We start from the raw sequence: 27,511 nt of genomic DNA, 5'->3' as shown, positions 1-27,511 counted from the left end.
CGCTATGTGATGTTTGATAGGTTTTTTTTTTTTTTTTGGCAGAATCTTCTTATTCCATCAATAATAAAAAAGAACAGAATATGGTTATTTTATTGAAGATGCATGGAGGCTAGGTAAGAGATTCTTTTTGAGGGAAATATGTGAGGTTTTTATTTATTTTTTTCCTAAGCATCACTTGTTGACTGTGACAAGCAGTACTTCCTGGGTTGTGAATAGATGGTATCATGAGTAATTGAGCACTCATAAGGCACTTGGTGTTATGCTCCCTGAAATGGTGGCCAAAATAATGTGAATCCTGATGAAAGTTTTTTTTTAATCAAAACAAAAATATTTTTTTATTAAATCAGAGGATCAATGGTTTCAAACTGTTGGCAATTCTCAACTTATTGGCAAAATATTTTTCCCAAAATGCTGGACCAAAATCACAACACCAACAATAGGACAAGTGCCTTAAAAATACTTTAAGTGACTGCCTTAATGTCCCAGAGAAAGAATCTGGCCTGAAAGTCCTATCTTCAAAACAGACAAATAAATGAGGTGTGTTAACCTTTTTATGTCGGCATTCACAACAAAATGATAAAGTCACGTTTTATTCCTAGCCATGTCCTTGAATGATGACAAAAAGTGGTGGTTGATCTTTCCTGATTTTTGTTTGTTTACCTTTTCCTTTTTTTTTTTTCTTTCTCAATTTCCATAGCAAGTCACAATAGGGAAAAATAACAACAACAACAATAAAAAATAAAAAATAAAAATAAAAAAACTTCTTCCACCACTGAATAGCAGTATTGACTTCGGGACACTTAACATTAGTTGAATCAATTACTACATTCTGTGCCCAGTCTTTGCAGTGAGCAAATTCCCTCCTTCTCCAGGGCAATGAAATCTAAAAGATACTATTGGTGCCAAGATAAAAGACACTCATAATTTTAAGGTGTGATTCCACTCCCCCAAATTTTAAGATTTTCCTACACGCCATTGCCACGGGAGAATTGAAGAATAAAAGGAGAACGCTACTAAAATTGGCCACTGTTTCCTGAGAAAGTCACATGCAGAGGGGAAAACGGGGCAACTCAGACGGTGCAGGTTCCCCAGCATGTTCTGGCACGTGACCTGGAACTAGAGTTGTGACATAGCTCATCCTGCTCTCTGGTTCTCTGAACATGAATTAGCGAAGCAGCAAGACACTTTCATGGAATCCGTTTTAGGGAAAGTTCCTAATGAGTAACATATAGTAAAATTAATTAAGACCTGACAATGGGTATAATAAATTTAGCCATTTTAATAATTTAATTATTATTAAATTATTATTTAGTAATAATTTTCCACTGGTAAATGAGATTTCCAAGTATTCCAAGACTAATTGGATTGTGTATTGTCAAAAGAACCTCACTCTCCAGATTTGCTCAGCCTCATGATATGCAACTGACATCAACGGAGATCGCTGCAGCCCCTTAGACTGTGGCAATTGGTGGAAATGATGGGCCTCCTCATTCCATGACTCTGGCAAGTCATCCTGTTAGAGTTTACAGTAAAGTGCTTTCTGATACACGGTGCCAATCAGCAGTTTCCCCTTGTACACGGAGGCTACTGAGCAGCCTTGCAACACTGTGCCATTTTCTGCATAAACCAGTTTCACTTTGGGTTCTTCTGTTAAGATGTTCTGGATTTGAAGCACCTATCAAAGAATTAACGTGAGCTTAACATTTTTTAAAAGTTATTTAAAACAACTCAAAGCATGGAGTCATTTCTCCATAAGAAACTATATTACCTCATAGAGTTACATATATTGTATTTTGTACCCAAATTACTCTATATTTATGATACCTGTTTCCGCATTTGTAAACTGTCAGTTTGGGATCATGTGATCTTTAACAAGGATAGTGAGCACACAGACCTACAGGGACTAGGCAAGAAATGTGAAAGAGAAGCATAGCCTGAGTGTGAGGTGTTAGGGAGAAGTAGAGACCATTACTCAGCAACAGCTGAATGGTTACCATGCTGGAATTCAGATATGTGTTTATATAGTTTTAGATGAGCTAGGAATTACCCTTAATTCCTGGCTTTTAAGTATAGGCAAGGGGCAGAGGATAATATGACACCCTCCCCACACCAAACCACCTTTCTGTACCACACTGAACCATTCTTCTGAACTTAAGGTCCAATCTCCAAATGTATAAGATTTTATAAGTTCAACTTCCTTCACTTAGTTAAGAAATTGCACCATCAGCACCACTGCGGTATTGTATTAGACTCACATGAAATACAAACATTTGATCATTCTTGCTGGCTGACAAAAATAGCAATTTTATATGATTTGATCTAATATGGAAAGCATTACATTGAAGGGGGAGACCTGGATCATGTCTTGGATCTTCTGCTTACCATTTGTTTCTCAACTATAGAAGGAGATGGGTGAGACTAGATTATTTCTAAGTTCCCTTTCAACTAAGATAAAGTACTATTACTTGAAGAAAGGATGTCCACACACAGAACACCAAATATGGCTGTCCAGGGAGGCCAGTGCCTGAATATGAAAGGATCAATGGGGGCATTCAAAATGACTCCTTTAGAATAGCTGGCACCAAAGACAGATGTCTTAGGAAATTGCCATAGTGTTTAAAATACAGTGTCAACTTCAAGGAAATGGTGGTGTACCCTGGCTTAACTCAGCTTCTTGTTAATAAGACTAAATTGCTTTTTGGTTGGGAAGAACATTAGATAATGGATTGTTATTACCTTTTGCTATTCCTCACCCGATCCATCATTAGAAAGGAAACACTTTTTTCCAGGACAAAAAACCACGTCCATGGTATAGCAAATGCCCCGAGTTCACCAAATGAGCTAACAAGCAAGAACATATTAGAATCTAACATTCTGCTAAGTTCTAAACAGTGAACACTCCCCGGCATACATTCCTTCAATTCTATGTAACACGCCATTCAGCAATCCTAATAGCTAAAAATGAGTAAAAGGCACAAAGGACTGACATTAACCATGATCAGAATTTCCTGTAAACCTAGAAAGAAAAGATAGGAAATTGGAAGTCCACTTTTTTTTAATGTTTATTTTTTAGTTTTACGTGGACACAATATCTTTATTTTATTTTTATGTGGTGCTGAGGATCAAATCCAGTGCCTCACGCATGCCAGGCGAGCGTGCTACCACTTGAGCCGCATCCCAAGCCCTGGAAGTCCACTTTTTTAAATACTTTTTTTAGTTGTCAATGATCTTTTGTTTTATTTATTTATTTATTTATATGTGATGGTGAGGATCAAACCCAGAGCCTCACTCATGCCAGGCAAGCGCTCTACCACTAAGCCACAACTCCAGCCCTGGAAATCCACTTTTGAGGTTTTTTTGTTTTCTTTAAATCCAGGGGATACAGTCATCTTTCCTTCCTTTTTTGGTTGGGAGACAGACTTTAACCTAAGCTTTTAAAACACTGTGGTAGATAAATGTCAAAAAACAATATCATGTATTCGATATAAATAATAATGACACTTAGCATATACTGAAAACTCAAAATAGAAAACACCAGGTAGGTGATAGTCAATGTCCAAATGCCTATGGTAAAGTGAGCTTCAGATTCTTATTATTTACACTGCAAAATAGTCTGCTAAATAAAGATCATGGACCAAAAAAAAAAAATGGAATCTTTCAGTATTATAACAAAAGTGGAAGAAGAGGACTTCTAAGCCAAAACAAATTCTAGCAAATGATTTATGTCCCTATCTTTAGGAAATATTCTGAGAGGATGGCTAATTATGGTTTTAGGACTGGGCCACTACATTGACTTGTATGTAAATAGCCCTCCATATCCCTGGATTCCATATCTGCACAAATCCAATCAGCTTCATATGAAAAATATTGGAAAAAAATAATGCGTCTGTACTGAACACATATAAACTTTTTTTCCTAACATAGCATGACTATTATATGGCATTTATATTGTATTAGCTAGGATAAGTGATCTAGAGTGATTTAAACTACATGGGAGGATATGTACAGGTTCCATGAAAATATTTTTCAATTTTATATAAGGGATTGAGCCTCTGTGAATTTTGTAACCACAGGGTCCTGAAGCCAATCTGCCACAGAATTGAGAGAGACAGTTCTGACACCCAGGAAGGGGGAGTTGAACAGGAAGGCAGGTAACAAAGAGTTAAACCATTGTAGCGTGGCACGATTATGTTTTTAAAACGATTGAGAATTTCCAAGTTGGAGAAACTCATGACTGAAATAAAGATATGGACCCGTCCAATGCTGGGGCTCTTCAACCCAGCCCTACAGGCCACACCCCACTCTGCTCTGACTTGTACCAAGGCCTACTTTGAAGGAGACTCCTGTACTCTCAGCCTCAAAGCAGCAGCAGCAGTGGTCAGACTGAAAGGGAGCTGAGGTAATTATGCTCAGCCACCTCCCCGTGGTGTGGCTGCTGCTTGACTGCATCCCTCAACCACAAGCCATTCCTCTCAGATGACCCTCTCCACACACCACACCACACAACACTCCTTTTTATTTTTATTTTCTTGGCAGTGCTGGAGATCAAGCCCTCTACCACCAAGCTACATCACCAGTCCACTGCTCCTTTCATCTTTCTTTTTTTTTAAATAATTTTTAGTTGTAGATGAACACAATATCTTTATTTTTAGTTATTTATTTATTTTAATGTGGTGCTGAGGATCGAACCCAGGGTCTCACCTGTGCAGGGCACTCACTCTACCACTGAGCCACAAGCCCAGCCCCACTGCTCCCTTCTTGTTCTTGATTTTTAGTCATTTCCTTCCCACTTGCTAGCCCTGAGGTTATCCCTGGTTAATGTCTCTACACTATGCCCACCTCTTTGTAAACAACATCCTTATTAAACTCCCCTCAAAATAACCAGTTTAAATGTACTACCTGTTTCCTATCTAGACCCTGAGGAAAACATGTCTGAAAGTCCTTTTTGTTTCTAATCAGTTGGATCACCTATCCATGTCCCCTTTTTTTATTTGCACATAGAATTGAGAACTATGTTTGCTGCAAAACAGTAGCTGGAAATAAGGTCATTGATCTACTTCGCTTTTCAAACTAACCTCTGAGGCAGGAGGATTCTCTGGGTCATAGAAGAAAATCTTCATGCCATTGGGATGGCAACCAACCCAAAGGTCCCCCGTCACAGGATCCACGGATATGTTATCCACAAGTGTGTCAAAGTCGAGGGACTTCCAAGTTTAAGAGCAAGGAAAGAACAAAAGATAGGGAGTGAGAAAAATTGAGAAGTGTGGTGCAGCAATATGCCAGGGAAAGGTATCCTCTCATCCTTGGTCACTACATGGCTGCTTATGGGGACACAATAATTCTATACCATTCTAATAGCACTCAAGGAATTCTTCTGATTCCTCTGGCCTTCTATCTATACTAGTGTTTTGTTGGTTTCCAGGACAGATGGGGAAAGATTCAGAAAGAAAAAAAAAAAAAAAAAAAGACTGTTAAAAGTTAAATAAAATCATTTGTACTAACATCTGTGCCGAAATCTAAAACTTTTTTTTCAACTTTTAAGTGCAGCATAAAGCAATTCCTTCTAAAATGGCATGTGCAAATGATATTTTTGTAAGAATTCATAAACCAGGAAATGTAGATCCATTTCTGATGTGAACATGGATGAAATGTAGGGTCTTTCATGGCTAATCACAGGCTGTGCAGCCGGCCAAGAAATGATCACCCAGGGTCTAATTTTTGCCTTGGAGTTGAGGAAAAGTTTGTTCTTCAGTTTCTTAATGTTATTCAACTCCCTGTTCTTCTGCTGTTTATTCTCTAAATATAAGTTGCAAGCGGGTGATGACTGCCCAGATTGCTGTCGAGGCTTTGTACCAGTATCATAAATAATAGCAACGATTCTTAATTCCACCATTCATCATCTTGGCTGCCTTCTACCAGAAAGAAATCCCATCTATTTGTTTACCTCTAACTCTCATCAGAGAAGCAATATCTACAGCGTACCTTAGTGCCCAGGGACCCTGTAAATAACTGGTGGTGACTCACTGCAAAGGCCAGAGCGTGGGTAGGCAGCCGCAGACAGCCACCGAGGCCCTCTGCTTCCTACTGAAAATGAGAGCTGTCCCCACATGTCCTCAAAGGGATTAGAGGGCTCAGCAGAGCTTCCTTCTCACTGCCACGCAGGGTCGGCACTCCCTACTTAGCCTGGAAACAGGCAAGATTAGCCAGAGGAGATGGCTGAGCAAGATCAGCTCCAGACTTCCTCTTCCACCCTCCCTGCATCTGTCCCAATGTCAGCACTCTGCCCTGACACATTAGACTGTTTAAGTAAGGAAAACATGAGTCTCGGTGATCCATTATTGTCTTTGGATGGGGTATAGCCAATTGGCAAATTCCATGGTGCTTGAAAGCCAGGTGAGATGAGAATTGGAGGTGAAAGTGGAAAAAGGATCCAGAAGCCTGGGGTCCCACCCATTCCACACACAAAGACTGAGCTCCTACTGCATGCTCTATGAGGAGCTCAGCACCTGGAGAGTACCCAGCAGTACCAAAGAAGAGCTGCTAGTCCAGTGGGAAGCCCGTCCTGGGTCTGTAAATAAGGTGTTGCTTTGCAAACATGTAATACCTAGCCATCCCAACTCATCCGAGTGGGCATGTGTATCACACCTCAGAGTCTCATAAAGACAAGTGGAGAAGATTTTCCTCTCCTTAAAACCAATTATTCTCTGTGGGAAAAACTGTATTCTCTGTTAATAAATATCTCGATTTTTAGAAAATTGAAGTTCATTGAGGTAAGACTAATTCATTGAGTCTTATAATCTTTTTTGGAGGAAAAGGAGAATTATTTTTATTGCTATATATATACATCATTATATCTATCTATCTCTATATATGTATATATCATAAAATTTGCTATCTTGATTATATGTGTACAACTCCATGACATACGTACATTTACAATGTCATGAAGCCATCAGCACCATCCATCTTTAGAACTTTAAGCATCCCAAACAGAAATTCTGCAACCATTAAACAATAACTCTCCATTTGTCTTCCCCCCTAGCCCCTGGTAACCACCATTCCACTTTCTGTTTCTGTGAATTTGCCTGTTCTAGGTACTTCAGATCATTGGAATCACAATATCACTCCTTTAGTGTCTAATGTCTTCACAGATGTCTTCACAGTTCATCCACAGTGTAGCATGTGTCAGAAAATCATTCTTTTGGTGGTGCAGCAGGTACCAGGGATTGAACTCAGGAGCACTTGACCACTGAGCCACATCCCCAGCCTTATTTTATACTTTTTATTTAGAGACAGGGTCTCATTGAATTGCTTATTAGTACCTTGCTTTTGTTGAGGCTGGCTTTGAACTTGAGATCCTCGTGCCTCAGCCTCCCAAGCCACTGGGATTACCAAATCATTCCTTTTTGAAGCCAAATAATCTTCCATTATGTGGGTATAACACATGTTGGAAAGACATAAACATAAACATGCCTCATCATAAGCTTTACAATTGGCCTCAGCTACTTTATCAAATTATGTGCCATTCTGAGATGTTAATGAATATGATCGTTTAAGAGAAAGATCAGTATTATATTTGAAGGGTTGGCCTCTGCTGGGTTGGTTGCTCTGAAGTGAAACAGGCAGGGTCTGTTGCCCAAAGTGGGATCCCAATCTGAAAACAAGGCTTGCCTTCAACCTGGCCTGGGCAGGAGCAGGGCCCAACACTCTGTGTGGAATGTGTCTTGGATTGGGTTCTGCTACAAAATTCTTTAACTTTCAGCTTACAGAAGTACCTACTGTTAAACCACAGTCTGCTTTTATTCCCTCAGCCAGTATAAGTGTGCAAAGTTCCATTTGACTTCAGCTAATACCGAACTAGTCCTGCCAGTGATTTTTAATGTCAAACACGATGTTACATTTGAAGTCATTTCAAGGTAATTTTCTCAGAGTGAGGCCTGTCATGACAGTGCTTGAAAGTGTTGATGGGCACAGTTCTAAGACTGGCGGTGACAGTGCTTCACTCTGCGTGGGCAGCAGGACAGCAGTGCCGGGTGGTTTTTTCAGGGCTAGAGCTGCTGTCAGAATGGTCCACCTTGCTCATAGTTTTTCTTTCCTCTCCTTTGTGTTTTTTACCCCTTTTGACCCAAACCTTCAATCTGGACCAGAATGGATGGGGGCAGAGGGTGAACCCCTGACCCTCACCCAGCCCTACCATATTAATCGAATAGGTATTTGTGGAATGTCTACTGAGTGTTGAAAATTGTTGCAGAGAAAGAAAAAAAAAATCAGTCCTGGTGGAACCTACATTCTGGAGTGTGGGGCAGGGGGTGGGTCAGATAATAAAGAAGACAAGCCAAATGTACCCTATGTTGGTAATAGATGTTGAAAGCAACGATACACAGTAGAAGAGTTGGGAAATAAGTGGGGGTGGGTCCCAGGTAGACTATCTGATGAGGAAGGGTCTTGCTGAGATGACATTTCAGTAAAAACTGGGCAGAAATGACAGAGGCAGCCATGGAGATATGTTCCCAAGCAGAGGGAACAGTGCCCTGTCCTGAGACTGTTTCTTGGCTTTTCCATCAACAGAGAGGAAAAAAAGAAAAGGGGAGAGAAAAAGAGAAAGAAAGAAGGAAAAGGGAGAGAGAAAGGACCTGCGAACGCAATCCAAACAAATTCACTAGAACAGAAAGAATCAAAGTCTCCCAGGTGAGGTGCGGCCTGCTGTTCCCGCTCTGCAATTGAGTCAAAGTGAACAACAGACCCAAAATGATGCAGACAGCTCTTAATAAAGAAGTGAAAAATGGGTTCTCACCCACTTCAATTAGACAATTCTTTTTTTCCTCACTTTTAATTTCACAAATCAATTAGAATCTAATTATCACTCTGCAAACTTATAGTGTTAATACATCTTACCTTCAACAGAGTTAAAGTCCAATTAGCGTGCTTTTCATACACATGAATCTTATGAGCCAGCAACTCAGATATGTAGACATACCTTCAAAGAAGCAAGAACTGCATCAAAGTGCTTGAGGTAATGCAATTCAGAAGGTTACGGGGAGTTGTAATAACTCTTCCTAGGGAAGAACTTTGCCTAGAGACTGGAAAACAGCACACATCTCAAAGCACTAAATTCTGAAAGAGCTCAATAAGTTCACAGCACACAAAGGGGTTTAATCTCTGAGAAATTAATCCTAAAAGTGGAAACCTACTAATCTCTGATCAGCCCTAACACGAGCTCTTAATTTCTGGGAGCAACAGATAACTTTCAATGTAGTGATGAGTCCCAGGTTCTGTATTTTTAAACTTTATTTTATTTTTTTAGTTTGAATAACTATATGTATATTTTCACATATATATTCCTACGTATGTTTATATATGAGTATACCCCCACAGCAACCAAATTCCTGCTCAGAAATTTTCATATATATTCAGTTGCATAATCATAAAGTATAACTAAAACAAATTGGAAACATCTATCTCAAAAGAAAAATAGCTATACACAAAGTTATATCCATTTAAATACTTTCATGTGTATTTTTACATATATTCATATTTATATTCCTATATATGGATGAAAATGTTCAATTCCTAAACTAACCCTATTTTTCTACATTAGTGCTATGCCTACCAATTACACCGCAGAGAAACTAGGTTCCGCATTTTAGAGGACAGAGAGTTGTCCCTCCAGGAAGCTGCAGAAAAGCCTCTCAGCAGCAGTCCCTTGTTTTAGGTCAGAGAAAATATGAGAGAAGTCAGGATGCTTGGCCTGCATGGAGAAAAGTCCTCCACACCCTTTGTCCTGAGCCTGTCCCATCCCTGCGGGCTTAGTGTTTTTCAGAATGAAAAACCACATACCCAAAAGACTGCTGGTTAGTGAAGCACAGTGCACCCCAAAACAAGAAGAGATATGATGGCATGATTATCTTTCATTGTTAAAGCCAGGGGACAATATGAATAATTGAAAGCGTCCCGTGCTGTTTCTTCTAAGTATATGTTACAAACACTCTGAAATCCTTGATGATACAAGATGAGGAAGGGAATAGATGGCTGGATGTATTTTATATATTTATAAAATATATTGGATGTGTGTGTGTGTGTATGTGTGTGTGTACACACATGGGTTAAGATATTTTACTTTTTTCCTAATTTCATGTATATATATCCATACTGTGGATGACCACAGTGTGGTCCCTAAACCTATGCTGATCTGTGCATCATTGCAAGGCTGCTATGAGATAATATTATAAATCAAGCACATTACTAAGCAAGCTGCTGAGTTAAGAAGACTCTTTCCTTTCATTGAAACTCTCTTGTTGAAGAAAGCAGTGCTTAATTTACATTTTGATGTTCCTCATCTTGTCACAGACCAATATATATATATATACACACACACACACACACACTCCTATGTATTGTTAATTTTGTTATATTCTCAAAAATATTCCTTCAGGCTGGGCAAAGTGGCTCATACTTGTAATCTCAGCATCTTGGAAGGCTGAGGCAGGAGAATTGTGAGTTCAAAGCCAGCCTCAGCAAAAGTAAGGTGCTAAGCAACTCAGTGAGACCCTGTCTCTAAATAAAATACAAAATAGGGCTGGGGACGTGGCTCAGTGGTCGAGTGCCCTTGAGTTTAATCCTAGTACACACACAACCCAAAAAATCTTCCTTCAAAACAAAGCTGTTTGGGTAATATTAAATGTTTATTATGGTTTCCTCTCTTGAAATGTACTTTTTCCCCCTTAAATAAAACACAGTACATCTTCACAAAATGTAAATGTTTGATCTGATAAATTTTACCCTCGAAGGATTAAGATATTTTACTTTTTTTTCTAACTTCATCTTCCTAAGACAACATGTATCAAGTCACTTCAAAATAACTACAACATTCTAAAGACATCTACTGAGAACCCAGATAAATCCATTATGATGTAAAGAGTGCACATACTTGCCATCAGGAGAAATGTTGATTCCATTAGCAAAGTCAAATCCTTCTGCCACCACTCGAACTTCATCGGGACTATAGTAAACCACATATGACCAGGCTAAACCCAAGTACAGTTCCCAGGATCGTAAGTATGGGTCAATAAAATAGTGATCATTTGTGGCATAAAAATGCTCAGGTCCCACAGCGATGATATCATTCAAACTGCAATCAAAACACATAATATATACAGGTGAAGGTGCTGTACAGTGCAGGCTTGGGAGCTGGCATTCATTCATGTCTATTCCTAAATCAAGATATGGGATGAGCTTTCACTCTAGCTATCATGGCACAGAATCAATGTGAAAGCAGTTCTACTTCTCCCATCCTCAAAGATAAGAAGTTGTGGGCTGGGGTTGTGGCTCAATGGTAGAGCACTTGCCTAGCATGTGTGAGGCACTGGGTTCAATCCTCAGCACCACATAAAAATAAATAAATAAAAGTATGTGTCCATCTACAACTAAAAACTGTTTTTTTAAAGATAATAAATTGTTCTATGAACTCTTAAGAGGTCATAATAGCACTGTAACATAAAAATCCTATTAGCTATATCTTAAAAGAGGAGGCATGGTGTGGGTATAAATTCGTGATCATTTAAATTTGGCCACAGCATAATTGTCAGAGCTAGATGAATCTGTGCTCACATGGGACTGGCTCCTATCATTCCTTAGATTAAGGCAATGAAAAACAAACAAACAAACAAACAATAACCCCCCAAAAAACAAACAAACAAACAAAACCACTGAACTGGCAACACATTTTAGTTAAATCTTTGCTACCTTAGCTTTGCAATCTAGGGAAAATCAATCCTTCACGTGTCAGGGCCTCAGTTTTCTTATCTGTAAAACGAGGATGATACACTGGTTTATCTTCCAGCCTTAAAGTTTTATGATTCTCAATGGAATAAGATGTCCATGAACAAGAAAGTTTAGAAATAGGATGCTTGCCTCTTTTCTTTCCTATTAGGATTCTTTCTCTGTTTCTGAAAATATAAGATATATGAGTCTATTTTTCTGCTTTAATAGGTACAATAGCAAACACATAAGTGAGTCATTCTTTGCTGATTGAGGTGATGGAAGTTTCCCGGGGTCATGATCTGAGAGAAAATTATCCTTGCTCTATTGCAGGGTGCGTAATGGCCAGTGTATCAGTTCTGACGCAGAGCTGGGCTCTGGGGCCAATGAGACAAGAATGCAGAGCCTCAGTTTTCTCATCTGTTAAGAGAGGTTAAGTGATTTTCCCAAAGTCATACAGCTCATTAGTAGAAGACCAAGGGTCAAAATCTTAATTTGTGGAGTTGCAGTGGGAATTACAATGAAACAATGCCTGTTGTGTGCTTTGCCAGGAGCCTAACACCCAATAAATCCTCAATCAATGGGAGTCACTATTACTACATGAAAAAAGGTCTAGGGGTTTAGGATTAGTACAGGCTCCAGACATAAATCTGCAAGCTGGTTCTATTTTCTCTTTTTTTAAAGAAATAAATTTCTGAAATTAGTATGCTTTCCTACCGTTTGCCTGCTTTTCATAAAGAGCAGCAGAATGGAATGGTTTAGAGCAAGAGCTTTGAAATCTGATAAACTCTGCTTGAGTCCTGACCCTGCTTGCTATCGTCACAACAGGGCACCAGAGCGTGTCAATAAACTTTGAGCCACTTCTCTGAATGTCAGTTTTCTCTCTGTACTTTGAAAGGCTAGGGTAAGAGTGAAATAAAATGAGTATAAAGGCCTTGTCACCATGCCTGGCCTATGGTAAGTGACCAACAATAATAATAGTTGTGACATTGTTAATAATAGCAGGCTGAAGTAATTGGAATAGTAATAGCATAAACAACCACCAACCACAGAGCAAAAGTACATGTGGCTAAATTCTATTTAATTGTGGCAATAGAGTTACTTTTAGTCAGGTTCTATGTTGCCGAAGACCAATATTTTTGCAACTTGACCAGGAAAAAAAAAAAAGAAAGAAAGAAAAAACTCCTAATCTGGAAAACTGGACAAAACATGAGGTTTCCAAAATTAAATGTTGAAACAAATCAAATAATTTTTCACTATTTCATAGTCGTTCAGGAAAGTACTTTGGAACTCACACTGTCAGGACCATAATCTCAGCTCCACTGTTGACTAATGGTGTCTTTGGAGGCATCTTAACAAGCCCTCTAGGCCTCAAAGTTTTTAAATCCACAACAGGAATGATAATAGCACCCAATTACAGAGAGTTTCATAAAAAAAAATCACTAAAAAATCAGTTCAAATTGGTTAGCGCGGGAACTGATTTAGAGCTGAAGTTTATTAAGTTGTGATTGCTATTATTGTCATTCAGCTTTGCCATCCTACTTATTTTCCTTATGTTAGATCTTGGAGTACTTTACATTCTTTAAATACCTAATGATCTCATTTCTTTCCAAAATATCTTCTCTGAATGATCTCTTCTACCCTAAATCTGTTCTCTGAACTTGAACTCATCTAAGGGTTACAAAAGAAGCTCCTGGCTTTCCTTTCTACTTGGCTGCTAACTAATTGGCCAATCTTCATGCAGTAACTAAATTTCTCTTAAGTCTCATTTTTCTCATCCTCAAAACCATCAGATAAGAAAGGAGAGGAAGAGGCACAGGTTTCCTATGTGCCAATCCCTTTCCTAGGTGCCTGAAAAGAGTATCACTCTAGGTTTACAAATACTGAGGAGGTTGAATGCTCTACTTCAATTATGCAGGTAGAGGCTGGGATTCTAAAAAAATTGTAATAATTAGGAAGTAAGCATTACTTTGGAAGATAGTGTGAGATTGTTGTGCTAAACCCATATTAGCCTCAAAAAAAAAAAAACAAATATTCATAAGGCAAGTGAGGAAGTTGACTTTGGATTGGGTTGACCAGGATTGAGAATCTGTGGGTGTTTCTCTTTCTCCTGGTGTTATATTGTGGAGGAGTGTAGTACAGTGCTGAGTGTCCCCATAGATCTGCTACTGCAGGAGTTGGGCCCAACCAAACAGCAGTTGAGCCAACAAAGGCAGGATTTAGATGCACTGGATTTGGGATCTTAGATATGCATTTTGAATTTGTAGAAACTAAGACCATATTTTTTTAAAAAATAAAAATAAATAAATAAGCTCAAGATGTGGAATTTGTCTATAAAGCCTCTTTGGGTTTGGAATACTGAGTCTGGGCTTGGAGAGGGGCAGAATTTTTTCTTTGTAAAAGCTTAGATGGAGATCTCAAAACCAGGAGCCAGGAGCCAGCATCCAACCAGCCTGAGAAACAGCTAATGAGAGAATGGGCTTCTCTGAGGGGCAAGAGTTGTTAGAATATTCTGCAGAAAAACACTCTTTGTGGTTATGGGAAGGGAGAGTTGAATGTGCCCTGGCCACAACGAAAAAGCAAACGTGGATGAAGCATTCACTGCTGCTAAAGGAGAAGACAAAGATGAGCTATCTCAGCACCTAGGCAGAAGTTTGTGCCTAATGGTTTTCAGATGCAAAAGTGATTTTTCTTCTTCTTGAAATTTAAACACCTCCACCGTGGACTTGAAATCTGGATGGTTCACCACCAGCAGGTACACAGCATTATCTGAGAGAAGATTAAAAACAAAAATTGAAACATTAACTGAGCTTTCAGCTGTCAGCTCTGTCTCCAAAAAGCAATTTCAACCCACCTCCAACTAGTACTTAGGATGTCAGGCAGATGGAATATTTTCATCTCTTGGTAGAGAGAACATTCGTGATTGCTCCAAAGAAAAGTGGCTAAAGGAGGAACAAGTGACAGTCTCTAAAAACGCCAAACTCTATTAGAGGGGGAGAAAACTCTCAATTTAAGAATGAGCATCACTGACACTAAAACTCCAAAGAGCGTAATAAGCTTTCTAGTCCAAATGGCCTCTGCAAAATACAGAGTTGACATAGAAGGGATAGAGATGTGGAAACCGTCTAGGAGAAGGTGAGCCCAGGTATAGTTTACACTGTGAAAGAAGAACATCACAGAGATGGTAGGAAATGGAAGCAACTTCTGGGCCTCTGTGGGACTATGGGACATGAAGGACACTGGTCTAAAAGGTCAAAGAGGTGTGATCAGAGTCGGCAAGTGATGTGAGATTCTGATCTCTACCTTATGAAGCAGGAGTAAGTCTTTGGAAACCTCTGACATGATCAAATTGGTTGAACTGTAGAGATCTGAACAGAGAAGCCAGCTAAAATGATGTTAACTATTCAGCCAATAAGTGTTTATATTCAATGCTAAATGTTTATGTGAAATGCTACAAAGGAAAAATGAAGCAGGAGAAAGAGATGGGGTTATGAGACGTGTTCTTCTTAGGAGTCAGGGATGTTGTTTCTGATGAAGTGATGTTAGAGCAAAGACCTAAATGACATAAAAGAGCAAAACACAAGGATGTCTGGGGAAAGTGTGTTCCAGACTGAGGGAAGAGTGTGTGCAAAGACCCTGAGGCAGGAGCTTCTTTGACACATTAACTTAATAGTGAAGCTATGATTGGAACAGAGAGAAAAAAAAAAGAGAGAGAGTGGCAAAGCTGAAGCCATAGGAGTAGAAAGGCAGGATAAGCCTTGTCAGAGATTAGGTGAGGATTCAAGGTTTATTCCTTGGAGGCTTGGAGTCAAGGAATAGCATGACCTAAGGCTACAGCAGTAATTCAGGATTGTAGAGAGGAGGGGCTGGACTAGGAGGTTGAAACTGAGAGAAGAAAGGAAAGCACATGAAAGGCATTTGACAGGAAGTATCAGAACACCCTGGTGAGAGCTAGTGAATGAGTTGGTCAGAAATCAAATATAAAGAAGGGTGACAACCGGGATTCTTATTTCTTGCAGCAGATTTTACTTCTAGAAATTCATCCCAAGGAAAGACTCACAGAAGATCCATGTATAAGAATATGTCTTTTGCTGGGTGCTGTGGCGCATGCCTGTAATCCCAGCAGCTTGGGAGGGTGAGGCAGGAGGATCACAAACTCAAAGTCAGCCTCAGCAAGTTAGTGAGGCCAGGCAATTAGCAAGACCCTGTCTCCAAAAAAAAAAAAAAAAAAAAAAAAAAAGAAAGAAAGAAAAAGAAAAGAAAAGAAAGAAAGAAAGAAAGGGGGTAGCTAGGGATATGGCTCAGGGGTTAAGCATTCCTGAGTTCAATTTCCAGTACCAAAAACCCCACAAAGTTTCTTTCATCACTGTTTGTAATGAGCATAAACATGGAAATGAGCTAAATAGCAAACGGACTGTATTACTGTTCTTCCACCCATTTGGATCCTGAGTGGCCACAGTGAACTAGCTCTAAATGCACTGGCACAAAAAGGAATCATGATGCAGTGTTTAGTGCAAAAGCAAAACATCACCCCCATTTTATTCTAAAATGCATACCCATATCAAACATTATATTTCTTTGCACCTGAAATTTTTTTTAAAAAAAATTTAATAGTGGTGATGGGTGGAGAGACCATAGAAAGACCATGAGTAATGTATATTCATTTTTCAACACTTTGAATTTCAAGTGACTGCAAGAAAGGAACCCAAACAAGTATGCATTACTACCTTCAGTGATGGAATTGAAAACCTGATAAGAAAATAGCAATAATAACCCATATTTGTAGATATTCTCCTAGAAGTTTTTGAAATAGAGAAAGTAAAGAGGCAAGAAAAAAATGAAATTGAACCTCTGGAGGCAACTGCCCAAAGAACCAGCAACGAGTGGCAAAACCAAGAGCAAGAGAGGAAAATCCTGGTAGGACAGAGCCAGGATAGGTGAGTGGCAAATCAGGGAGGGACAATTCTTTTGAAGGAGAAAGCGGTCAACAGTGAAAAGTGAGGTGGAGGAAGAAAGGAAGGGAGGGAGGGAAGGAAGGAAGGAAGGGAGGGAGTGAGGGAGGAAGGGATGGAGGGAGGGAGGGATGGAGGGAGGGAAAGGATGTTTGTTAATAAGGACCTCACTGATGGATTTTCAAGGCAGCCATTTTAGCCACCCACAGTGGGGACAACCAGGAAGCAGCGCTGAATGAGGGGCCATCTGATGAGGAAATGGAGGCAGTGAGTACAGATGTTGTCATCACCGGGACATTTTTTATCACCTGGACAACTTTTAACAAGTATTCCTTCCCAGACCTCCCTCAGACCAATGGACTCAGAATTTCTGGGGCTGGGGCCAGGGCACCTCGACTTTCTTTAACTCCCCAGGTGCTTCTGGGTGCAGCTGAGGTTGAGGATTATCATAGAGGTCAAGGATATGGCAGCACAGCACACAGGAAGGAAAAATGGGATAAAGTCACAAGGAAGGGGAGAACACGCTGTGCTGAGGAACAGCGTGAACAGAGTCAGCAGAGACAGAGGTCACTGAGGGTGGCAGAGCTGAGGGAAAGCTGGCCCTGGTGACCTTTTGTCCCTGGATCTACATGTCACAGATGACGTCAGACAAAAATCTATTCCTGTAAATAACCTGGGCCTTTCCAATTGTTTAAAATAAAAAAATGAAAACTATAATGATTAAGGCTGAATGTTATAATAATTATGGATAATGTAAATGTTGGTGTTTTTTAAAATTAGGAGCTTTGCAAATCAAATATTTTAGCATTCTCAAGCATGTGTCTTTCATTTATTTAATTAACATAGAGAAGTGGTTCAAAAGCCCAAATATAAGAACATTCTTCATAATTAAGCTTTGGTTGGATGAGAAGAAATATTCATTCGCTGGCATGGGTTTTTTTTTTAAATTTATTTGCTTTTGATTTTCAGTAAACAGTAAACATTGTTACCTTCATCTGTGAATGTGCTAATCCCATGAGGGTTGAATGAAGACAAATCTGATTTACTTCCTGTAATTTTCAACTCCAACACTGCTGGATCTGCTTCATTCAGGTCCATCAAAAGTATTTTTCCAGGTTTATAGGGCTCAAAACTCTTTATGCCAGGATATTTTAATCCCTTAAAAGCATGGTGGAGAAAAAGCAGGCACGTGACTAACATCAAATACTGACCGAGGTGGTGGGAGGCATATGGATTCACACTCTCTGCTCTGGGCCATAGGGCCACACGGGAAGCCTCTTAACGGCCTGGTACAATAGGTCCACAGAAGACTCTGGAAGCCGCGTGTTCCACCAGCTCACCCCACACAAAACCTCTCATCACCTGTAGCAAATGCAGATATGACCATGACATCTGGGTGGGAGACGTCATCTGGGAAAGCTAGATGACTCCATTTTACTTGAAAGTGGACCTTGGTACCTAGAAGGCCTAAGTGAAAGACTTAAGTGACCAGTCCTAGAAATTGTTCTAGAACATAATAAGTGAAAGAAAACACTCACGGAGCTGATGAAAGCCAGTCCATTAGGCAGTATCTCTATGTCTTCAGAGCCCGCTTCTGCAGAAGAGAGTTCAGTTTGCTCATATTATTGCAGAAAATTGAAGACACATTTCTTCAAGACTTCTGATTCCAAAATGAGGATATATATTAGATTTTCTTTGATAGGCTCAGAATAATTCGTCCTTTCATTCATTTCATTCAAATTGGTGAATTGATGCAATTGTATGGAAATTTATAAAATGTTAATATTTGTAACAAGTGTAACTAAAATTTACTTGATGTATTTATTTCAAATGATGTCCTAGAACTTTGTCTTCAGAATCTGAAACCTCTTAAGTAAAGCTCATGAACATTCACAAAAGATGTGATTATTTGAAAAAAGCCTGTGGTCTTTTTAAAAGATGCAAGCTATAAATATATATTGATACTTTATAGCTCCTTATTAATAGCTCCAATATCAATTAAACAGTTTGAGAACCATATTAGAAATATATTATTATATAAATACATTTTATTAGAAATATAGAAAATATTTTTACTATATCATTGTTATTAAGTATATTTTAATAATGTAAGAGATATTTTAATATAGTACTATAAATATATTATATTAGAAATATAAGTAAATTCCAAGTGCTGGAATAAATTTTAAATGGGGATACATTTTAGATGATTGAGAATATGCAGTTGCAATTAATATGTCAATAAAATATGACTCCCTTCAAGTTTGTCATGCTTTCAATAGACATAAAATTTTCAAATTTTAATTAATCTAGGGACAAACAAACTACTTGTTTTTGTATTCATACCTTTAACGGAGATGTATGCTTTTCAAATGCCTTGTGATATATGATATTAATAACATATTTTTTTCTAGAAAAATATTGTGCCCTCAGATATCTGAGCAAGTTTAATGATACTAACTGAATGAGTGTTCTGGCATTGCCTTCGGAACTGTAGTCAACTGAGATAAATAATTCTAAAAAACAAACAAAAACACCACCCACCCAAAACAATAACCAAAGCGTGAATTAAGCAAACTGTCCTCAAATAACAAAGCTGGTTGGTTGAAACCGGATGAGGCGTTGAGCTCTGGGACACTCTGTGGGTCGCTTTCTCCTGGCTCTCTCTTTTTGCTGACAAGCTGGCCTCCCACAATGGAGGCCAATAATTGCTTTCCCAGCTTCCTTTGCAGCTAGGGCCCCAGCCTGTCCTTCAGCTCTAACTAATGAGATCTAAGGGGAAATCTGCTGAGAGGTTCTGGGGAAATTTTCCTTTCCAACTTTAAAAGAGATACATGAGGAGAAGCCTCATGGTAATTACCAAGGCCGGTGAGAGCTTAAAAAAAAAAAAAAAAAAAAAAAAATATATATATATATATATATATATATATATATATATATATACACATTCTCTACTCACTTTGTCTTCCTCTTCTTTCCTTCTTTTGTTTTCTCCTCAGGTTATATTACCATGAAATCATACATGGCTCTGACTATTGTTTCTGTTCCATTGTCCAAACAAAAACAAACAATCAAAACTGCCAACACATTGGCAATATGTTGGGGAAGACAAAAGTCAAATGACATGGTATTTTGTAATTAACTACTGACTTAATGAAAATCTCCTGGGTCAACAATGTTTTTTTGAACAAAATTAAACAGGCATATGGACAAAATAAATAGCAAGATGCTATACTAGCAGTTCAAATGAGACACCTTCTCTTCTCACATACATACCGACTCCTTTAACCAAATTACAGTTGGGAAGTTCCACAGGTTTCACTTCACGGAAAGCATTAAGTCGTTCTCTAGGAGGGAGAAAGGAATGAACAGATAAAACTCTCAGAATTAAACTGCAGTCCACAAAGTTCTTCTTAACTGCTCTTCGTCTTGGAGGCAACCCCAGAGTTAGCGGTCCCCAACCCCCATAATTCTACCATGCAAGGTCAGAGCAGTGGGGAGTGTGGGATACAACATTTAGTTGAGTAAGGGCTCCTATGTGCAGAGATGGACAGATAGACAAAGGGGATATGTAGTGTCTGCTCCATGCACTTTTGTAGGAACAGGAACTATTTTAATCGTGTAAGAAATACAAGGTGGATAGTTGGGGTCAAATGGCAACATGGTTCCAATTTCTCCCATGATATTTTAGAACAATTGACAGGTTTCCTATCCATTTGCCCAGCCTGGTTTCACAAGTTGGCCTGTGCATCTGCTTTGAGACTAATACTTGAAAAATGTAGGTATATCTAAAGGCTTTGTCACTTCATAAAATCATACCCAAGTCCAGCCTATAAAAAAGCATTTCTCTCTGTCTCTCTGTCTCTCTGTCTCTCTTTCTCTCTCTCTGTCTCTCTCTGTCTCTGTCTCTGTCTCTCTCTCTCTTTCTCTCTCTCTCTCACACACACACACACACACACACAAGCCTGCATGTATGAAAATGCACACATTTACACACAAACAACTTATTAAATACAAACACATAAAAATCATAGGGGGATATTTGAATGAAGGAAAAAGGAAACATGAACAGATGCTAGAACAAAGCACCAGCAGTCTGCCTACACATAGCAAAGATCTGAATGAGGCGTTTGAAAAAATTGGACCATGACATTAGCACAGCCAAGAGATTAAACTATATATCTATATCTATATATATGAAAAAATGATATCATATAGTCACAATCTCACAGGGTGATGGGCTGGAGGTGACCAGACACTTTGGGTAAAATTCTTATCAACATGATACAGAATAATAAGAATTTGAGGGCAATTGATATTTAATTTGTTCATTAAGAAAAAGTTTTTAGATGTTCCTACTATCATGCCATTGACTATCAACTCTGCCCACCTGCTAAGATTGTCTGGCCTAACAGGCTATGAAGGGAGCCCATAAATCCACTTTGTAAAAGCACCACAGTTCTTTTGGATGTACAACTGGTAGAGAACCAGTAGGCCAGGTGCTAGAGATACAGAGATGAACAAATAGAAAAGACAGTTTGGCCTGCCAAGAGACTGTGGCTCCCTGAGTGATAGACATGAAATTAGAAAACAGACTTCAGAGAAGAGAAGTTGGGATCTGCCCTATGACCTGGGAAACTAGAAGATATTTTTTAAAAGGAAATCAGAACTGGTCACAGTGGAGCATGCCTGCAGTCCCAGCTACTTGAAGGCTGAAGTGGGTGGATCATTTTAGCCAGAAGTTTGAGTCCAGCCTAGGCAACATAGGAAGACCTAGTCTTTAAAAAATAAATAAATAAACAAAAACCAGAAATCCCATGTCATAATCACAAAAGTTTGCAATAAAGGGAAAGTTAAAATTTATAATAGAGTAGGGGCTCACAAACTTTGCAGATTTAGAATTGTATTAAGAAAAGCATTTTACATGGTACAAACATGCATGTGTGTGCATGCTCACACACACACACACACACACACACACACACACACACATCTAAACCAAGTATCTCAAAATGATACTTACCCTAATCTATGTATGCATTCTTAACTTTTCTACTCAAATCTACTTCATTTATTTAAAAATGTTGATCATGGTCTACTACACTGATTTTGAGAGCTGTCACTATGAAAGACACTAGTCTGGGGGAAACATAATGAATATTCATGAAGTGCCACCAAGGAACGCCAAGGATGATGGTAGGGTTCAAGAGGTTAAGGGTGAAAGTCATATCCAAGGACAACACAGAGAGTGACATAGGAGGAGGGATCCAAGGATATGAATTTGTTGAATAGGCCAAAACTTGTGAAAAAAGCCAAATTAACTTAAAAAAAAAAAAAGACTTAAAACCACATAGGAAGGAATCAGCAGGCTGCCTGGCTCACGAGGTTTGTTAACTGTGATTGGTTCACTGAGTATGGAGAAAGGTAGACCTGTTCCGCTATTTTTCTAATTCAGGCTTCCCTCCCCCTCCCCGCAGATGCTCTCTAGCTTGGAAATGGCAATAATCACAGTTAGCAGGAGCCCACAGTAGGCAAGGAGGTGTTAAACCTGTTCCCGGTTGCCTTGGGCTCCAATTTGTGGCCCAAACGAGTCATATCACAACAGGATATCACTGACGCCATAGTTCAGGTGCTGTGCATACCCTCATTCAACCTGCAAACACCTCCCTAAGGGGTTGTTTTCCTGGGTTACAGATGACTAACATCAGTGGCTTTCCAATAGTTATGGAATGTCTAAACTGGGATTGAAAAGCAAGTGTAATTGCAAATCTATACTCAACCCCCTAACAAGGCAAAATTTACAAATAACAATGGTAAACAGCTGGAAGAAGCCATTGAGGTTCATTGGCCTGTGTCACTGTAATTTAACTCATGTTGTTCTATCTTTTTCTCAAATTATCAGGAAATATCTTGATTAAGTCCAAATGTTCCAGGTCAAAGAGATAAAGTTCAATACTGAGATATGTCCTTGATTCACAAACCTCTGAACTCTGTCCAGAAAGCACACAACCTTTACTGTGAACTATTCAGTGCAAATATACCCTGGCTTCCAGCCAAAGAAAGCAAGAAGTTTTCCTCGTGTATTAAGAAACCCAATCTGGAACTCAGGCCAGTCACCCTTAGCTGTCAATTTTCTGTAGCTTCACGGCACACTCTCTGTTCATTCAATAATTCCCTTTTAAGACCTACTATGCGCCAAGCCCTGTGCTAAGAGCTCTCACACACATACTTCCTCATTTAATCTCCTTAGCCACGTTTGAGACAAAGATTTGTGTTTTCCTTGTTTTATAGGTAAGAAAACTGAGGTACAGAGAAGCTAAGTTATTTACATGTCATTGCTTTGCTTAAAAGAGCAGAGTTGGGATTTGGAATTAGGTGACATGATACCGAGGACTCTGTTCCCTATGTCCCTTTCATACCCCTTTTCATTTGCTCACTCTTTTCCCTCCATCCAAGGAGGCCCTTTATCTCCTTATCTATGGGGACACCCAGGATCCTCATGACTTTCTACAGCTTCTTCTATGACAGGATTAGTACTCCTAAGTTTATGCTCATGAACCTCACCTACATATCTCTCAAGTCTCTTGTCCTGTTGCTTTACAGTTATCAGTTTTTGGTCTTGTTGCTCCCCATCCACTCTGAAATCAGTGAACAAATGCTTTATCATATTGATTTCTATGATTTCCAGCACAATGCAGCACTTTGCAAGTGGAAGGGGTTGGCAGATGTCCACTGAATTGTTTTGTGGCATTGCTAGGCTAGAATATCAGACAGAGAAAATGCTGTGGATGCATTGATAGGGGAGACTGGAGGGTTGGTAGTTTATTCATCCTTAGCTTAGGGTTTCAATGAGATAAGGTAATATTCAGGTATCATTCTTTGGATTTCCTAAGTGAATTTTTGAAATCACATATGGTAAGTATAAAAGCTAACAATTATAGGGCACTTATTTTTTAAGATATGTATGTTTAGTTATAAGTGGACACAATACATTTTTTTTTATTTTTATGTAGTGCTGAGGATCAAACCCAGTGACTCACGTATGCTAGGCAAGCACTCTACCTCTGAGCCCCAACTCCAGCCCCTATAGGGCACTTATTAAGCAGCAGATTTTATATATACGCTACTGCAATGTGGGTTATTATTCCATAATTTTCAGGTGGAGAAAAAGGCTCAAATTTTCTTGGTGTAAAGTGGTAAAGTGGCTTGAAAGTTGGAGAAAGGAGATCTGACTCAGGGTCACCACCCTCTATCCACACAGTGTGTTGCCTGGTACAAGCCTGAGTGGCAGAGATGCATTGAAAGATTCATGCTAGCTTTGTGGATTTCTTCTAAATAAAGGAAACAGTGGATTCATGCATCATGATAAATCATTTAGGAATGAGCGCCTCCAGGACCTGCACACGAGGGGTACTACTTCTGTCTTGTCCTAGGCATTTCCTGGGCTTGTGCAGTATGTACCTCTCAAAGTCATATGCAGCTGACTACAATGATGGGTTAGGGATTTGTGCCCCAGAGGAGCATTCTCAATTCCTTCTTCTGAGAGCTCCCACCTCAGAAGCTCAAGAAATCCCTGCAGGCATCCCTTGTATGCTTCCACAAGTTTCCCCCTGTAAAATTTCTTGTGAGTCCCTCCCGCTCCCCAACACACACAAACATAGCCATCTCTGAATTTTCAAGGTTGTGCCTTTCTGCGAGTTTGGCTTGCTCCTGGTGAAGGCTTCGGGACATCGTTTTCTATGTTGGGCAGACTCATGATTTTTCTGGAGACTCAGGTACCTTATCTCTAAAATGAGGATAAAGGTCATTTATTGATTATCCAGGATCTCTTGCTCTGGTTCTAGCATGGACAATGACAAAATATGAAGAGAAATGCATAAAAATCTCCTGGGAGTTTGTTAAGTAACGCTGATCAGATTCAATAGTATAAGGGAAGAGGCCACTGAGATTCTGCACATTCAGGAAGCTCCTAGTTACCACCCATGCAGCTATCCCATAGACCCTTCTGAGTAGCAAGGCTTTAGGATCTTCTGGAGAGAAGTGCAGTCTCCTTTTTTCCCCTGACTGGACTACTCCAGGAAGCTCGGTACCCACTCTATATCTCTCTGCATAAACACATTGGCAGCAAACAGTACCGTGATCAATGAAAATTCACATGCTAATTTTTACATCATCTAAAAGCCTGAACCACTAACCACACTTTTTTCAAATACTTTTATAATATTTTGTGATTTCAAAAATAGCAATAATTAAAAGAAAATTCCACAATAATTCATAAAAACCTATTCTGAATGTAAGCTTCTATGTATTAGTCTGTAAGGAGATAAGATATTTTAAAATTCCAAAGGATTCCATTATATTAATGTTTTACTTCAGAGTAAATAAGACTTATTTGACTAAGCCTCTGAGAGTTAGGATGATCTATAAACTTTGAACACCTGCAAAAATTTACCATCCTCCATAGCACCTTAATGCCTTATTAAATAAAGAGAAGCGGGGAACTAACATTTATTGAATAGCTACTATGTCCCAAGCTCAGTGTTAGTTGCTTCCTATAGGAGTGTGTATGATCAAGTTCAATTTATGGAAGCAGCTGAGATTTAGAGATGTGAAGTGATTTGTTCAAGTTCTCATATTCAGAGGGAAGAGCTAGAACCTAGGACATCAACTGCAGCATCAGGGTTCTCTCCTCCCTGCCTGGCACCCATTGGAGCAGGTGGACCACTTCAGGGAGCATCTGCTCCTACCTACTTAGGTCCACGTGCAGATGGTCCCCCTCCACGTGGCTTCCAATTGAGATTCTCCGTGGCCAGAAGCTTTGTGCTTTGACCAGGCAGCCACCACGGAAGGGGGGGGGGGGAGTGTCCTTTCCCTAATTCACAAAACACCAACCCTTATCCCCCTCCACCCATTTTTTAAAAGCCAGGTTGAGAAGTCAATCTGTAGCCAAAGCACGCAGATCTTCATGACACTGACAACTTGACCCACTCACCACTGCCAATGACTTGTCCCATCTCTCAGACCCTGAGCAAGGGTATGTTTACAAGTGGCGCATGATAGCTGGACAAACATTGATGAAACCTCTGTAGGATATGTATCCAGCACAGGTCTGTATTTTCTGTTAAGAGCCTGGACCCTACTTTGGGAGTGGGGGTGTTACTACACTGGGGTTTAGGGGAGGGACAGGGGTTGCAGCCCTCACCAGGACCCAACTTACTCGTAAGAAGACCGGTGATCTCTGAAGAGCGCCAGTCCCAGCCCCATGAGGGTCAGCACCGTCAGCTTCGCCATGGCCCTGGACAGACTAACGGACAGATGGACTTATGCACGGACCGCTAGGAGCTCCAACCTGCCTGCGGCAGAGCCAGGTTCGGACAGGCCCGGGATTGGCCGGTCGCGCCCCGCCCCGCCCCGTCCCGCCCCATCCCATCGCTCGCTGGGCAACCGCAGCTGGACTCCTGCTCAGCGCCTGCAGCCAGGAGTTGTGTCCTTAGACCCAGGACCCTCCTGTTTCCTCAGACTTTATGGAGAAAAGGCCGGGAATTGATCAAGAAACCGAAATCAAGCAAGTTAGAGAAAATAGGCGTGGAAAAGAAGAGCACTCAATTCGTATTCAAAAGGTGCTAATACTTGTGGCTGGAAGAGGTTTTGTAACTTGATCATGGCCTCAGGCAAAAAAAGGGAGGAGAGACTGCGGTTGAAGTTCCTAAGACCTAATTCTAATTCTGTTCTCACCAACCACCTGTGTCACTTTCCAACATCTGGGTTTCAAGCAACTCATTCTCTCAGTACCCCCTCTGACTTTAGAGATCGCTTAGACACACTCTTTCCCTATCCATTCATTCCCTCACTCCGCTGACATTTACTGAGAATCTGCTGTGTTCCACGCAGTGCTCTAGATGCTAAAAGACACGACAAAATTCTCCATCAAGATTATATTCTATTGTCCACAAAAGCAACAGCAAAACGCAACGCAATGGTGTAGATGACGCTAGGGGCAATGCATATGTGTATTCTACACACAAACATACACTATGGACAAGAATAAGCAGGGAAGGTAGAGTGGGAGTACTAAAGGTGTCATTTAAGAAGGGTGAGTTAAGAAGGGCCTCACTGATGAGAAGTGAGCAAAGAGGACTGAACAAATCCATGGGAGTGCCTCTGGGTACTCCTGCCAATCTTGCACTGTGAAGGAATGTCTCTTACTCCACTGAATGCCAGCCCTCCCTTTTTCTGGATCCCTTTTCTTTTCTTTTGATCCCAGTCACACTTCTCTTTTGTAATATCCATCTCTTCCTCTTTTCTGTAATATTCCCATCAGTTGCCAATATGCTTGAGTCATCACCCATAGATGTCCAGGATAAAGTCCTTTTTAACCTGACATTCTAGCTATTGCTCTGTCTCTCCGCCCCACCTAGCATACTTTCTCTTAAACTTTGAGCTTCTATGTAATACATCTGACCACCAGAGCATCCATGCAAAGGCCGTGAATTCATGGAGGAAGGAAATGGCTAGCTAAGGTCGAACTCCTAGCCATCTCTGCCAGGGAAGCAGACCTATGACATAGGAACTGTGTACCACTGAGGAAACCTAGTCCACATTGTGTAGAGCAGAAGAGTCTACCTGAGAGAGAATAAGATCACAGAATCCAAGAGAGGAAAGTACTTGGAAAAACGGAGTGGTAATCCATGTCCAATGTGATTATGAGTTGAATATGATCAAGACAGAGAGCAAACTGCTGGATTATGAATGACAACATGGCTGCAATGGGTGGTTTGATTTTAGCAAATTCTGTAGTTGAG

At 39.9% G+C, this 27,511-nt stretch overlaps 1 protein-coding gene across 1 annotated transcript; it reads right to left on the bottom strand.

The window, feature by feature from the left end:
- Positions 1-1,259: 1,259 nt before the first annotated feature.
- Pon1 (paraoxonase 1) lies at positions 1,260-26,086 on the bottom strand. Its single transcript, XM_005331811.5, has 9 exons — positions 25,927-26,086; positions 19,986-20,056; positions 18,248-18,303; positions 17,699-17,867; positions 14,400-14,526; positions 10,928-11,128; positions 8,896-8,977; positions 5,076-5,204; positions 1,260-1,675 (listed from the first exon to the last, which is right to left on the bottom strand). Exons 1-9 carry the CDS (start codon positions 25,998-26,000, stop codon positions 1,517-1,519), a joined length of 1,068 nt encoding a protein of 355 aa, XP_005331868.2. The 5' UTR covers positions 26,001-26,086; the 3' UTR covers positions 1,260-1,516.
- Positions 26,087-27,511: the final 1,425 nt, after the last annotated feature.

This window comes from Ictidomys tridecemlineatus, chromosome 2 (assembly GCF_052094955.1).
Source record: "Ictidomys tridecemlineatus isolate mIctTri1 chromosome 2, mIctTri1.hap1, whole genome shotgun sequence".
Taxonomy (NCBI): domain Eukaryota; kingdom Metazoa; phylum Chordata; class Mammalia; order Rodentia; family Sciuridae; genus Ictidomys; species Ictidomys tridecemlineatus.
Note: the sequence above shows the minus strand (reverse complement) of the source record. Positions and strands in the feature narration are given on the sequence as shown.